Below are 15,464 nucleotides of genomic sequence, written 5' to 3'. Positions count from 1 at the left end.
TTTTCTCCTAGTGGACTATAAAATAGGCAAAACAACAACAGCAGCATAATATAGAGACTGTGGGCTGTTTTAACTTGGGCCAGTAAGTAACCACCCATATCACACTATCAATTACCAATTAGCTCTCAAGCAATAACCCTAAACTGAAAATAATGGGTGTATGTTTCACGTATGATACAATTTTCACTTAGAAATGTCTAGTAAATTTCACAAATAAGATTAAACATAACTTTAAGTTAAAAAACTGAACAGTATTTTCTTGTAAAACATACTCCAGTAATCTTAGTTTTTTTTATACAAATTTTTTCCTCAGTGTACTGTTGGATCATTTAATTTACATAAAAAGAAGTGATGCAGTTGGTAAAACGAAACAAACATTAAAGGTGCCATAGAATGCATTTGATACAGTATTTTAAGTTGTTATCTGATATCTACACAGAAGGTATGTAGCTTAGGTAAGGGCAAAAAATCTCCAGAAACGATTTTACATGTCCATTTACAACCCTAGGATTTCTCCCTAGAATGAAACGGTCTGTTATTGGCTTATTTGGCAGGGTCATGAATAATAATGAGCTCTGCTCTGATTGGCTGTTTCACAGTACGGCTCATCAGCAAGAAGGAAGCACAGGGAGGAAAATATATATTTAAATACTTTCTCTCGCAGTTATATCGTCGGGTAATTATACTGTATATAAAATGCGGGCATCAGGGAGCCGTTATTAATATGCGATGCATTGAAACTGCTTTTGAACGATCCATCGATCGCGTTATAGTTCACTTTCAATAGACGCGATCACACAAACTATGTTTACATTATGGAGCAACAGTACTTACCGCACATTTCACAAGATCAGATGCTTGTCAGTGGTGCTCAGGATCTGTAAGTCATTCGCCATCATCCTCATCTCTCCTTACTGAGAGTGAAATCTTATGTACTGTAACAGGCTACCGCTAGCAAGGAGCTAACCATGTCCCTTTAGTGGCTCGCGTTATTTGCTTTCTGTGCCTTTCTGAATACAGACACCAACCCATCCCTGCACTTCACACCCCCTGCACGGCCTGGAACATAACATTTATTGTGTTATTTTCGCTGTTGTCCGCGCTTGTTTATTTACAATACCTGCAGAGCTTCTGATGGTTCGGCCGGCTTAGAACAAGGACGGGTTTATGCAAATGTTGGGGGCGTAGTGATCCCGACTGTTGCGTCACAGTCGGTGTTATGTTCTGATTCGCCTGTTTTTCAGTGGTCTTTTTTTAATCACGAGATTTACATATGAAGGAGGAAACTATGGTGTTTGAGGCTCACTGTATGTCATTTCCATGTACAGAACTGTTATTATTTAAATATGCCAGGGTAAAGACAGTTTTTCATTCTATGGCACCTTTAAATGCCGGCCAATTACTGATTAAGTACAAACCTGTTCTCTTGTTCAGTTAAACAATTATTCCTTGCAAGACGTTGTTTTTTCCCCATCGCTTTCTTTATTTGGAATCAATCAGCCGTAGACCTGATCTTTTTGTTTCTATAACAACACTCAAATGTTACAATAATTATTTGTTTTCTTTGTTCAAAGCTTGCCTAAGACGCATCCAAGCATTTCTTCAAAACTTTGAAATCGCTTGGCCATTTTTGTCCCTCACTGAAATACACACAAACTCTGTTCTAGAAGCGAGATGAAAGATTTGTGTGTGATCCGTTTGATTTGTCCCTGCTAATATGAAGGCATTGTTTACTTTTGAGAGCATTCTCTCTGAGAAGTGTGGCAGAAACATGAATATTTGAACAGCTAAGTGTTGTGAAATGCTACTTGAGTGTGCAATCTCTCTGCAACAGTATTATTCTGTTTCTTTGCCATACGTTTGGCCCATCTGCCACCCAGGCACCTTTCCAAGCCACTCTCCATTTCAAACACATCCTTGATTTAATATTCACTCCCCAACTGCTGCAAATGCTCATGCTGATCCAGTCTGACACCGGAAGACTTATGTACACTTCCAAAATGTTGGAAAAATTGCAACAAAGGGCTGCACAAAATATCGAACTTAACAGATGTTCTGTAAGAAATACAATGCTGCAACTTTCTCTTGGAATTTATTTATTTATTTATTTTTTCAAAAAACTATTTGGACATCTTTAGTCATTTTGTTAGATATTTTTTTTTAGCATTGCATAATATTAATTTAAGACTTATATTAACCCATTTTACATGTTTTTTTTAAGATATTGGTCTTTCATTTATGCATTCAGATGCTATAAGCAGTTGTTGTTTCCTCAGGGCAAACCTGTGGGGACTCCGGACCCCGGGGCCTTTTTCCGTGTGATGTCTGAGCATGGGACGGCCTCCATGTTTACCGCTCCCACTGCTATCAGAGCCATTCGCCAACAAGACCCTCAGGCAGAACACGGGAAACAGTACCCACTCAGCAGGTAACCACATAATAGCTAACAACATGTAACACATGCAACAAAGCATATAAGAAGTGTTTTTTCTACATAGGCTTCAACTAAAAATGTATGACATGTTTATTTATATACAAATAGTCTCTCTGTCTATGTTTACTTTTTGGCCAAAAGTTATGAATAATTAAGATTTTTCTTTTGCTCGCCAAGGTTGCATTTATTTGATACATTGAAAACAGTAATATTGTGAAATATTATTAATTTATTTATCTATTTGAATATATTTTAAAATGCAATTTATTCTCGTGAATTTTCGGCAGCCGTCAGTGTCACATAAGCAGAACATTTGCTGCTAAAGAATTTATTTCTTCATTTAAAAACATTAAAACAAATCGATAGTATTCCAAACTTTTGGCTGCCGGTGTATATACAGTGGTTCCAAAAATATTTTGGACACTTCAGTCACACAATATCTAAATGTCATTCCGTTTGATAGATGATATCAAGTTGCAAATAATGCTGCTTTTTTCAGAACTAACTTTTCTGAACCACTTTTTCTAATTATTTGTATCATGGATAAAACGTGGGACATTTTTAATAGATGCATGGCAAATTCACTATTTATTAATATATTGATAAATTTGACAACAAGGTGTCCCAAGACTTTTTATCTTCATTTTGAACAATGTCTGTTGCTTCATATTTTGCAATGAGCTTCAGTTTTTTGTGAATAGTTTCTTTGAATATATCAGTATCAGTATTGGTGCAGTTAATTGTTTTTATCAAATAAATCACAATCACAATATTACACATTACTATTGCATTGTTTGTTTGCTTATTTTTCAAAAAGTGGTGAATTATTTATTGCACACCAGGCTTTTAGTCTGTATATTTCTTTCCCACACAAAAGTCAGGCTTTATTAGCTGATTGGGTGAGATCTCAGATGGACGGGACCTGGCAATAAATGGCCAGTAATGTTTCTGGTGATGTTAGTAAGTAACAGTGAAGCAGGGTATGCAGTTGCAGTTATTCATAACATTTATTTATTAGCTTTCATAATCTTGTCCTTTTTCTCTTTTTGGCTTATTTAAATTTTGCAGAGCTTGGTAAAGTGTTTTTTTTTCTTTTTAGTTAAGTAATTTCCTTGCTTAGCTGGAGTTTAGGGAGCAACATTGTAGACACAAAAAATAATAGCTCTAACTAAATACACTGTTTTCCAATTTTAATATTGTTTACACTGCTTTGTTTTGCCCCTCAAATCATTACTTTCTACAGCAAAATATAGCAAATGCAGTCTTTTGGATCTTTTTGTGAATGTAATTATTGTTAAATGTCTTCATGCATAGACACTAAACAGCCATAGTTTAATAGAAATGCCATTACAGTGTTGATTCTGCTGTGGATTTTGCTTCTACAAACACTGTTGCTGTTTGTGTGACAGTGCACTGGGAGAAAAAAAAGTGCAGTTACCATGGTGATAGTAACAGATGTTTCAATAAAGCAATTTAGTGCTTCTATACATTGGTTATGTCTTTGATTGAAGCTAAAGCACATCTGCATTATAGAGCAGCAATTTCTTTTGTTCCCTGCATTTAAATGATACTCTGCCTTGTAATAACTATTCAGTGCCCGTTTAAAGGCTCAGTCACATGGCCATTAATCATTTACATAAACGTCCAGTTAATAGATGGAATGAAAGCTCCCAGCAGAAAAATAATCTTATTCTTTCACTTATCCCTGAGATGCACTTACTTATTAGTCAAGTTTCATTGGGCAAAAAACAAAGATTGTAGCTTTACAGTACAGCATCATTTTGATCCTTTAACTAACTGTTACTCGGTGTGTGTTTTTTTTTTTTTTTTTTTGTGCTGCACTTTTACTTGTAACCCGAGTCCAATATTGTTTTAACCGCTCCATTCATCAAAAACAGGTTCTTTGCAAAGCCTGCATTATGGCAGGTTAAACATCACGATATTTCAAGTGTTTTAAAGAACTTTTTTTAATACACCACCATTCAAATATATGGTGTCAGTACATTTTCATTTAGCAAGGATGCATTAAATTGATCAAAAGTGACAGTAAAGTCAAAGGATTTCTGTTTAAAAATGCTCTTCTGTTCATCAAAGAATCCTGTCAAATGGTTCTTAACACTGATAATAAGAAATGCAATCATAAGAAATAATATTAAGGCTAAAAAAAGAAAAGAAAAATAAAACAAGAAGAAAATATATCTTCTGGACCCCAAACTTTTGAATTGTAGTATATATGGCTGGGTATTATTCAAAAATTTGATAGATACAGATACATTGACTTTGATACCGCTTCCTGAAAGATACTTTTTTCAATACCAATTTTATAAAATCCGTTTTAACAAGATTACATTTGCACAAAAAAAGCACAAAGGAACAAAATGTAACCAACAACAATAAATCCGTGCAAATAGTTTTAATAAAGTTCAAATAGTTTTCAATTTCCAGTTTTCTTTTAGGCTGTTTACATTAGTGTTTTTCGTTTTAAAATGCACAGCTTAGATAGAATCATCATTTCTATTCATTTTCCACTCATTTACTGATGAGAATTAGCTGATTCCAGTGCTGTCTGCCTTTGTTTTCTCTTCCGCAATCACTGTTCTGACTCGGAGGATACTCATTTGCTGCTCATATGTCAATCATATTACACATTCATAACCCGATGACGCAATTCGGACGGTGCTTAAAAGTATAGAACCCGATACCCAGCCCTAGTGATATAGCCATGAAAATATGCCTTTGAAAATAAAACACACAACTCTTTTACCAGCATAGTGGACACAGCTAAATCAGAAAATACTGTAACATTATTACTGTCCAATAATCGCATAATAGGCTTTGTAATTTACTAGATGGTGCTCGTTTACATTTTTTGACACCTCATGAATATTTATGCTGCAAGAAAATCTTTTTTGCACTTGGCTTATGCAAATCATTGTAGCAATTATGATGTATTGTTTCACTAGAAAAATAAACAGCCATTATTTCCTTTTAAATTGGATTTATTTTGCTTGGGCTATATCAACTATTATTATGCTATGCATCTTTAAAATGACCCTTAATGAATATATAACCCACTTTTCTTTTAGTTTTTGTAACCTAAATGACACATAAGCATGAAAGACTTTAGCAAATATGAAACGGAAGAACGGGCAATTTAGCTCGACCAAAAGGAGACGTGCAATGCGTGACTTTCTCACAAAGCACAGGCTCTCAGTGTCTTGCACATCTGCGCCGTAACCTGCGGCTCTCAACATGGGTTTAAATGCGTGCCAGAGGGCATGACTCCACTCAATAGAATTTTCCAGTTCAGAGATTCAGCAGCGACGCTTTAAGATCAGGATCTGCTCTCTCGCCAAGATCATAAGGCTGATGTTAAAGCGCCCCTGCAGAAGCTTGCTGCATTAGAAATGCACACCTGGATTCCTGAATACATCCGTGGAGTTGTAAACACAAACACCGATGCAAATTGGATTTTCGACTTTATTGCAGATGCAAAAGTTGTAGCACAACCTTTTTACCTAAGTACACACTTTCATTTAATATAGTGAACGATCCTGTCTTGATAAACATCAGTGCCTCTTTTTCTTGTTGGCATGAGCTTTTTTGCTTAGACGGAACTGGAATCTGACTCATTTGTGGCATTTTTGTGTCATTAAATGTCAAATTAAGGCTTTTTTCACTCAGTACACATAACTGTAATAGCAAGTTTGTGTTGTTTTCTCACTCTGACAGCATTTCTACTGCATTACTGTATGGAAATTGCATAAATGCCCCTCGCACACCTGAATGGTTGCTGGCGGGTGCATCGGAAGCATAAAGTTCATGAATAGAGAGGAAAAATCCTGCATATGGCTTGTAAGAAGAAAGCCAATATTTAATGAATTGGCAATGTTTGAGACAGGTGACCTTTTTTAGACATGTAAAGCACAGAAACGGCACTGATCGTGCCTCTGAACACGACAGGCGTGAGATGTGTGTGCTAGTGAACGACCTCCAGCTTATTGTAATGCAGATCACACACATATGACCTTGGCTCCAGGTAATTGAATAGTTTCTGCATTGTTTGAACCTGGAGTGGAACAGTGAAAGGAACTCTTCTGTAGCTGTAATACTGTTACTTGCTCATAAACACTGACTCAGAAAGATTCAGTTATTTTTATATTGCTAACTGTTAATTTCATGTTAAAGTAAATTTTCTGTGGCAGGTAAAATTTATTGCCAAATCAGTTTCATTCAGAGCCAATACATCTTGGTGGATTCCCAATTGATAAAACCATATAAATGATCTGACTGAACATTAGCCATGAAGCATTTTACTTAAAGTAGTTGCTGTATCAGAAATGTAGGTGATTTTGCTTCCAAATGCAGGAAATACTAATCTCAATATTAATGTTTTTTTTTTCAACTGGTTTATCAAAATGTGTAAATAATGTGCAGCAACATAAAACAAATCTATATACTTCCAATACATTTTCACTGTGTGAAATGGGTGTCCCCAGTTATTATAAAAAAATAATAAAATACATTGTTGCAGTACATATTTTTTAATACCATGCTGTATATACTGTGCCATATTTTTAAAGGTCAATATTTGCATCAATAATTTTGGGGGCATTATTATTATTGAATAACTAAATTATATAACATTTATATTTTTTATAATGGAATAAGATGCACTCCATGTCGAAACCCTCCCAACTAGTTGGTTTTTAAATAAATTAATGTTAAATTCTAGGCCTACAATATACATTTAAGAAATAAATCATATTTCATTATGAGGCCTTTTTAAATTATTATTATTACTATTAGTTTATTAATAGCATTAGCATTTTTTATCATTTTTAATTTAAAGGAATATTTGACTCAAAAATGAAAATTCTGTCATTAATCACTCACTCATGTTGTTCCAAACCTGTAAGACCTTCGTTCTTCTTCGGAACACAAATGAAGATATTTTTGATGAAGCCCGAGAACTTTCTGATGATCTGAGCTTTCAATGTGCATTCACAACAGTACCATGCATGCGTGTGATGCTGCTGATGCAGGAGCCAGCATTCTGACGTAGAATATGCATGTGCTGCACCTTGTTTACAATTAGAGGAATGCACACAAATGTTTTGTGGTACTGTCGTGAATGCGCATCGAAGACTACAAAAAGTCATCTCGTAGCTTCATAAAATTAAGGTTGAACCGCTGATGTCACATGGACTATTTTAATAATGTCTTTACTACCTTTCTGGATCTTGAACGTGTCGGTTCCCTTGCTGTTTATGCAGGGTCAGAAAGCTCTCGGATTTCATCAAAAATATCTTATTTTGTGTTCCGAAGATGAACGAAGGTCTTGCGGGTTTAGAATGGCGTGAGGGTGAGTAATTAATGACAGAACTTTTATTTGTGGGTGAACTATCCCTTTAATGCAAATGCAAAGACAAGTCTAAAAATAAATCAACTTTCCAGCTTAGCTTGTTCTTCTCAAGCTACCAAATCAATCGAATCACTCACTGTTCCTAGTATTAGCATTTCAAACATGCCTCTGATGAAAAGATGTTTTGACTGTCCTTTGCTCTCTTGTGAGTGTCTCTACGGTATTACAGGTGTAGTTTACTGTAGGCTTGAGCAGATGAAAGGATTTATGTGATGTGGTCACCCGCTACATTGTAATCCATTTCTTGTTTGAGGATTGCGGGCAGTTTGACAGGAACAGTGAATCCTCACCTTTACACCCGCTGTGCTTCATCCAATCACCACTTGTCAGTGCTTCTTGTTTTTTTACTACAAGAATGATTTCAATAAATATTTAATGCACACCTTAATTTCTTTGCTGCAAAGATTACTGACTTTCTAAGAGCTGGTATTTTTCTTTTGGCAGGCTGAGGAACTTGTTTGTAGCCGGGGAACGCTGTGATATAGAGACCCTCGAATGGGCCAAGAGGAGTTTTGGAGTCCCAGTGCTGGATCACTGGTGGCAAACTGGTGAGTCACTGTCTTAAAGTTACGCTGTGGTTCATTTCTTTTGTCTGCTTCTTGTCTTTTAAGGCATTGTTCACACTGATTCAGATGCCGTTTTTCAGATTCAGTCTTTAGGGCTAATTGTTAACACTGACATTTCATTTGTATGTCTACACCAATTGCTACAGTAATGACTTCCGCATCAGCACAACACCAAGAAATGTTCTTTTATGACAACTGATAGCTGTCTTTGTGAAAAGAGAGCACTCTACATGTCTAGTCCATTGAATTGCATTGATTTTCAAATCATGTATGAATGTGCTTTGGATCAGATTTGTAAAAACAGCATAGAAGTTTATTTATTGTTCAGAGTACAAATAAATGGATTTAATTCCATCATGTCAAAAAATATGTCCGAACACAGCCTAAGATGAAGGGTGATCCTGTGGATCAACTGTTTTGTAACATCTGTTGAGATCAGCTGATATTTATGCCATTGGTTAGCACAATATGATTCTTCTCAGCTGACTTATCATAAGAGACTTCCTAACAAAAACAAAACAAAAGTCTTACTTATACCAAAGTTGGCTGTGTTAGAGTATGTTTTTAAAAGGTGTATATCACAATATAGCTATTTACTGAAAAATCTAGGAAAAACATAAGAGTGGAATGGAAAATAATTTTCATCTATTAGAAATGTTTGGAACTGTGCCCAAACAAAATCTTACTAAAAGCAAATTTTTTCAGATATAAACCTCGTATCTGGAGCAGAACTTGCTTAGATTTATGCCTTTGATTTTCTTGCAGTTTTAGAGTAAAACATGTTTGTAAAATAAAAAAAAATTAAATCACAATAAACAAACTTTTTTTTAGTTTCTTTATAACAAACAAACAAAAGTGGTTAACAGGTAGCCTAATAAATGGATCATTCATAACTATTCTGTAAATATAATTCAGTACAATAACATTCCCTAAATATGCAAAATGTTAAATAAAAAACATTATCAAACTAAAATATAGCATTCATCTCATTGAAATAATAATAAAACAACCATGTTTTGACCTCCATGTGATCAACAAATTAAGCATGTTTTTCAAGTTTGGGAAAATGACTACTTAATAAATTAGTACTTGATCTCTTTATAACAAAGTACTTTATCTCATTTGATTTTCTAGTTTTTTTAATTGGAACTTTATTGACAAACTAAAAAGTAAGATTGCAATCTTAAAAAGAACAGATTATATTAAATTCTCAAGTCTGACAAAGGCACACAATATAATACTGTACACTGAAAGTAAATAACTCACAGTAAAACCAAATATTATAAAAAAACTTATGATTTAATTGATTGACACTCTTTAGTTTCTTTATGCTCCACTAAAATAGTTGGCAAATGGAAAAAGGTCCAACTTTCTGTTGGTTATTTTTATGCGTGCTGCAGTGCTGAGTTCCTGACCATAAAGTCGCCCTTATTTCTCCGGCAAGCCTGAAATGGATTGTCTGAAATGCAGGACACTTCTTTTGATATTCATATCCCCTATTGCCAGCATGATGCATAAACCATTACATGTATAACGAATTGGGTTACTCCTTCATTCTATACTGGCTGCAAAACATATTCAGCTCGTAAATATCTCTGAGAAATAAACAGGTGCCGAGCTTGACTGGAGAATATTTGTACAAGATGAACTGAATCACCTTTCCTCTCGCCCTCATATCCGTCTTTCTAGTCGGTACTGGTAAAGTCTTTGTGTCATTTGACGGCACATTTAAAACCGGTGTCAGATCTGTATTGATGTGTGAACGGAAAAAAACGATGGATCTGTATTAGGGATGGGCGATATGGCCTAAAAAAGTTATCACGATAATTTCAGGTATTTATTGCGATGACGATACAAATGACGATCTATATCATTAGAATGTAAATATAATACGTATGAATAATTCCATGCAAATGTCAACCTTACCATGAAAAAATGAAGTTTTTACCAAAAGAACAAAACCGTGTTTGAGTTGTGCGTTTAGGTCTGTATTTTACTGCATTAACGTGCTTCAATAGAAATTTGAAGGAAATCGCTATGTTTATCCACCACATATGAGGGGTGGACCTATAGTAAAAATAAATTTTCATTCGACTGTATTTCATATTTTGAAATGAGATAAAGACTGCCCATTTTTAAATTTGTCAACAGTAAGTATTTTGTAGAAAGATGGAGGCCTGTCTGAAAAGTAAATACACTCACTTATTCTAAACAGTGATGATTTTTGGATTTATAAGGTCTAGATTTATGACGTCAGGACGCTTCAGCGCTGTGTCACGTCCGTAATGTAAGATTAAGTTCATTTCATATAGTAATTATTAATGCAATTAACTTGAAACTTTCTGTACAAAGCCAACTTATGGCCATGCTAATTATGATCAACAGCTCATCTCCATTAATTGCTCTTATCAACCATAATAATGCGTGACGCTTCATATTAAATCATATGCATACTGGCACACGTTTACCACGTTGCTGATGACTGAAAGCCGGTGTATGGCTATACTGCTGTGATCTGTTTCAGGCTTTCCATATCATAACATTTTAGAAATTAATTCATTGTACTATCTCAGAAATTGCATATTTAACGAGAACATTGCAGAGATTTAGATTGCTTTGCTGTTTGGGTCAGAAATGCACAGGAGGATATCTGAAGGAAAAATCGCCAAAACTATTTTAAATGTCATATAATGTTCATTGTTAATATTATTATCTTATTTAAACTTTTTATGTGTTTCAAACAAACTTGTGTCGCTATCTGCGTTGCATTCATGCAGAGAGCAAGATTTTGCGTGTTCGGCACGCGCATGCTGAGTGCGACGCACGCTCAAGAGATGTGGGCTACATCATTCTTATTTGTCTACTTCTTTTTTTTTTGTTTGGTTTTATTTTGTATCATTGCATGTTAAAAAATAATTCACTGTTATGCAGATGCAAATTGCTAGACTGCGAATAAGATTAGCTACAGTTTCACATTTGATAATTATTTGAACAATATATTCAGCATATTTAACAACCTGTTTTGTATCTTTATTTAATTCATAAGCGATTTATTAAAACAGGTTTATGAGGCTATGCTCTAGAGTCTAGACTATTATTCATATGCAAGTGTTTGTGCGGAAAAGAATGCGCATGCATGACCGTGAGGTGCTCGCGCGGAACACTTGCATTTTTTCCTGATAATGAAGCAACTTAAAATAATAATAATAAAAAAAGAAAACTTAAAATTGGGGCTCCTCACATACATGAGAAATATATCTCAGGGTTCTACGCTTAATTTTCTTTTTAGGAGCGTTTGTGCCTTGAGCGCTTGAGCGCACTGTTCACTCCGCACGTGAACAGTGAATCGGGCGCGCACAAAACTACGTCATCAACTAGACTTATCGTTATTATCGTGAGGAGACAAATTTTTATCGTGAGGAGAATTTTCAACGGTATACCGCAAACGATAAGATATCGCCCATCCCTAATCTGTATGCGAGTAAGCACAGGACCAGAGAGGCCAAAGTACTTAATGTGATAAATTATTCTGTCCTCACGTGTGTGTGTGTGTGTTTGTGCTGCTCTCCATTTAGAATTTCACTCTGTCTCCATACAATTCATGATTAAAAGCATGTTTATGCATCACCATCAAGACCAGTCGTATTATTAGATGACTTGTAATAACAGCCATATCTCCACCTCGGCGGCCAAACACACAAATGCCACAGCGTGTTTGAATTGTTCAGCGGCACAGAGCGAGATTTGATTAGAAGAGCTGATGAGGTGTAGGGTAACAGCAGTTTGGTTGCGCTGATGCGATAGCTTTTCTGAACTAAAGTTGAAGTGATTTGAACCTTCATTATCTTTGTCATTAGCCGCTCAAACCTCCCCAGGCTCACGCGTGCATCGCAATATCAGAAGTCAAGCTGCTGTGACAGAATATCTCTCTCTCTCTCTCACTCACTCACTCACTCACTCACTCACTCACTCACTCACTCACTCACTCACTCACTCACTCACTCACTCACTCTCACACACACATACGTTTGGATGCTTCAACATGGAGATGAGTATAAGGGTTATTATAACACGTATTCTGAATTCTGATTGGTCAATATTGGTGTTGCAGCTAACAACTATTTAGAAAATCATGCATGCATAAAGCAACCATTGCAGTCACTCATAAAGACAGTTGTAATTCTGGTCAATGTGATTTTCATATGGACATTTTCAAAATGGTTTACTGTTTTGTCTAAATAAATAAAAAATGAAAAGCTAAACATTAAACTCAGTCATTTTAAATGACTGAATTTGCACATTGCAAGATTATAATATGCAGTATGAACAGTGGATATTCATTTTTTTCAGTATTGTTTAGGATTACATTTAACAATGTTATTATTTTTAAATGTTATTTATTTAAGATCAGTGAGTGGTCAGGTTAATCAAAATGTAAATTTAGAGAAGTAAGCAAAATTACCATGAACAATTAAATATCCAATAATGACTGATACTGATAATTTAAAAATAAATACATTTATAATAATAATAATAATGCTGAAATATTGACAATAACCAGTATGGTATTGATATATTGTTCAGTCAAAATAGCATTGATTTAATTCGCTTAATAAAATAATTTTGAAATTCAATTTTATATCCTTGTATTATTTTATTATGTTTTATTAACTTAATCACAGTTGTGTTGTTATTGTTAAGCTAATTAAAATCATTTTTGGTAACTGAAATAAAGTTGAAATAAAGTAAAAAAAATATTAGATGATGGAAAAACTTGAAAAACCTGAACTTAAAAAAAAGCTGATTTAAAAAAAAAAAATGTACAAGTGTTGCCTTTGTAATAAACTGAAGTAAGTTTAAGTTGAGAAACTGAAATAGCTAAACTGAACCTGAAATAAAAATAAAGGATAAATAGAATAAATAAATAATGGCATGCTCATGACAAAAGCACATAACAAAATGACAAACTTAAAATGGATGAAAATATAAAAGTAGCAGCTAATTCAAAATATTAATAAATACTATAATAGTAAATGAATAATACCTTTAGTGGCTACATTAACCACATAACGCAGCCTTTTGTAGTGTGTTGCTCGACTCCGACTGTATGTGTTTGCACTCTCTAACACACATGCACGTATGTATGTAAATGTGTCATTTAATTATTCTCTGTGGCAAAGTTCATCCAATACACAGAAAATAAAAGAACGGCTGTCGCTTTTGAGACCTGATAATAATCTGTGTGCTATTTTAAGACTCAACTCCTGCCGAGAAGAGGTGGGGGGGTTTGGTGATGAGGGCTGCTGATGTCACCGCTGTTGCTGGGCAACTGGTATGTTTCCAGTTGGGAGTAAGTAGCAATGACTGCTGGCTGTACGAACAACCTTAACGCGGCCCTGAGCGTCGCGGCCCGTCTTTGAGCTGGTCGCTGTGTGCGGGTGAGCCCTGCCACAGTCTGTCAGTGTTTGACTGGTAAATTTATCAGTCCACTAAATCAACTTTGTGATGTCAAGTGGCTGGCAATAACTTTAAAAAAACAGGATATGAACTTCAGAAGGAACTAATTAGCCATTTGTGTCAAAACCCTTGCGATTAATAATCCAGTTGGTGGAAACTGCTTAAGCACACCTGCTCATTCCTCTTCATTTATTTGTGTGTTAAGGTTTTTGCACCCAAAACATGTAGTTGTAGTTTTCCATCCCATCTCTGACCCTTACAATTAAAATGATCAGATTATCAGTATTTACTCACCCTTTTCCAAACCTGTACAACTTACTTTGTTCAATGGAGCAAGAGAAATATAAAAAGAAATTGCGACTTAAATGCTGCTATGTTTGTAACATAAAGCTATTGAATGGCTTCAGAAGATGTAGAGGTTATCAACCACTTTTATAATGGGCTGTTTCTGCAATTGCCCCCTAAAACGTATTAATGTACTAATATAAACCACATGAAAACTAGTAAATGCATTTGGACGAGTTCACTAGAAGTGTAGCAGTGTGGTTGTGAACAAGCATTTATCGCCACATTTATACTGTCGTCTTCTGCTGAGGCTTGAGAAATACAGTAACTCTGAATGACCCTCACAGTGCATTATAGGATTGAATAAGTGCTTGTGATTAATGTCCACCATGGTTGTGGGTCCCCACCACTCTGAAACACCCTAAATTGTGCACTATATAAAGGTATAGAGGATGATTTAATCGCAGTCTTCTAACAACTCTGGATCACTATTAATACGTGACTAAGTAAATATTGTAGTTTAATGTGTTTGACCATTGTGCCTCATGTCATGGCAATCTAAAAATGCAGCACTGAAATTAAAATAAGTACAACTTTTAAATGACATGTCTCTGGGCTTGGTGTTATTTATCAATGCAATGCCCTACGTCTTGCATTTTTAAACACAAAAGCATAATGTGACCCCCCCCCCCCCCCCCCCCCCCCCCAATTGCAAACTCTCTGAGCAGGCTCTTCTTATTTTGAATAAGTGCTTCCTATTTCATGTGACTAAAGAAAGTATGAATATACAATATACTTTGAATGTGTGCAGTATCCAGACAGCTAAGGTTGCGTCGCTTCACTGCCATTCACAAATCCTTTCCCATGGCCTCATGCGATCTGATGCGCAGTTCAGAATTTTTGCCTACTGTTTTAAGAATACTATGAATTTGGACATTGCTACTGTTTTTCACATACTCAAACCCACGACCTTCGAGTTACAAGCCTAACTATCTAAACACTAGGCCACGACTGCCTTACTAGCAGAGAAGATAAGTAAGCATATTTGAATGCAACCTATCATTTTTAAGGTGATTTTGCCTGTTTAGACACTTAAAAGCTCCAGTCCCCGTGCGTTATAGTTTCATGGATAAGAGCGACCTGCACATTCTTCAGAATTCATCCGAGTTTGGAAAGACATGATGTAGATAAATTACCTAAATGCTAATCTGTGAATATTCAGAAACTCTTTCCCGCTCTGTGTGTGTCTGCGTTTCTACACGCTGCGCGTCACCTGTGAAGAGCGTTTGAGCTTTCT

At 35.4% G+C, this 15,464-nt stretch overlaps 1 protein-coding gene across 4 annotated transcripts in view; it reads left to right on the top strand.

Annotated features, from left to right (window-relative positions):
• The window catches only part of acss3 (acyl-CoA synthetase short chain family member 3), a 43,651-nt gene that overhangs the window by 14,139 nt on the left and 14,048 nt on the right, over positions 1 to 15,464 (top strand). For 2 of the 4 annotated variants that reach the window (XM_079399358.1, XM_079399360.1), the window contains 3 exons: positions 2,277 to 2,428; positions 8,113 to 8,184; positions 8,304 to 8,407. In XM_079399358.1, coding sequence (XP_079255484.1) covers positions 2,277 to 2,428; positions 8,113 to 8,184; positions 8,304 to 8,407 — 328 coding nt within the window. The remainder of the gene's footprint in view (positions 1 to 2,276; positions 2,429 to 8,112; positions 8,185 to 8,303; positions 8,408 to 15,464) is intronic. The other 2 variants (XM_079399359.1, XM_079399361.1) reach the window with 1 other exon arrangement.

Source organism: Barbus barbus (genome assembly GCF_936440315.1).
Source record: "Barbus barbus genome assembly, chromosome: 39".
Taxonomy (NCBI): domain Eukaryota; kingdom Metazoa; phylum Chordata; class Actinopteri; order Cypriniformes; family Cyprinidae; genus Barbus; species Barbus barbus.
The sequence above is the reverse complement of the archived record's forward strand: the minus strand, read 5'-3'. Positions and strand labels throughout refer to the sequence as shown.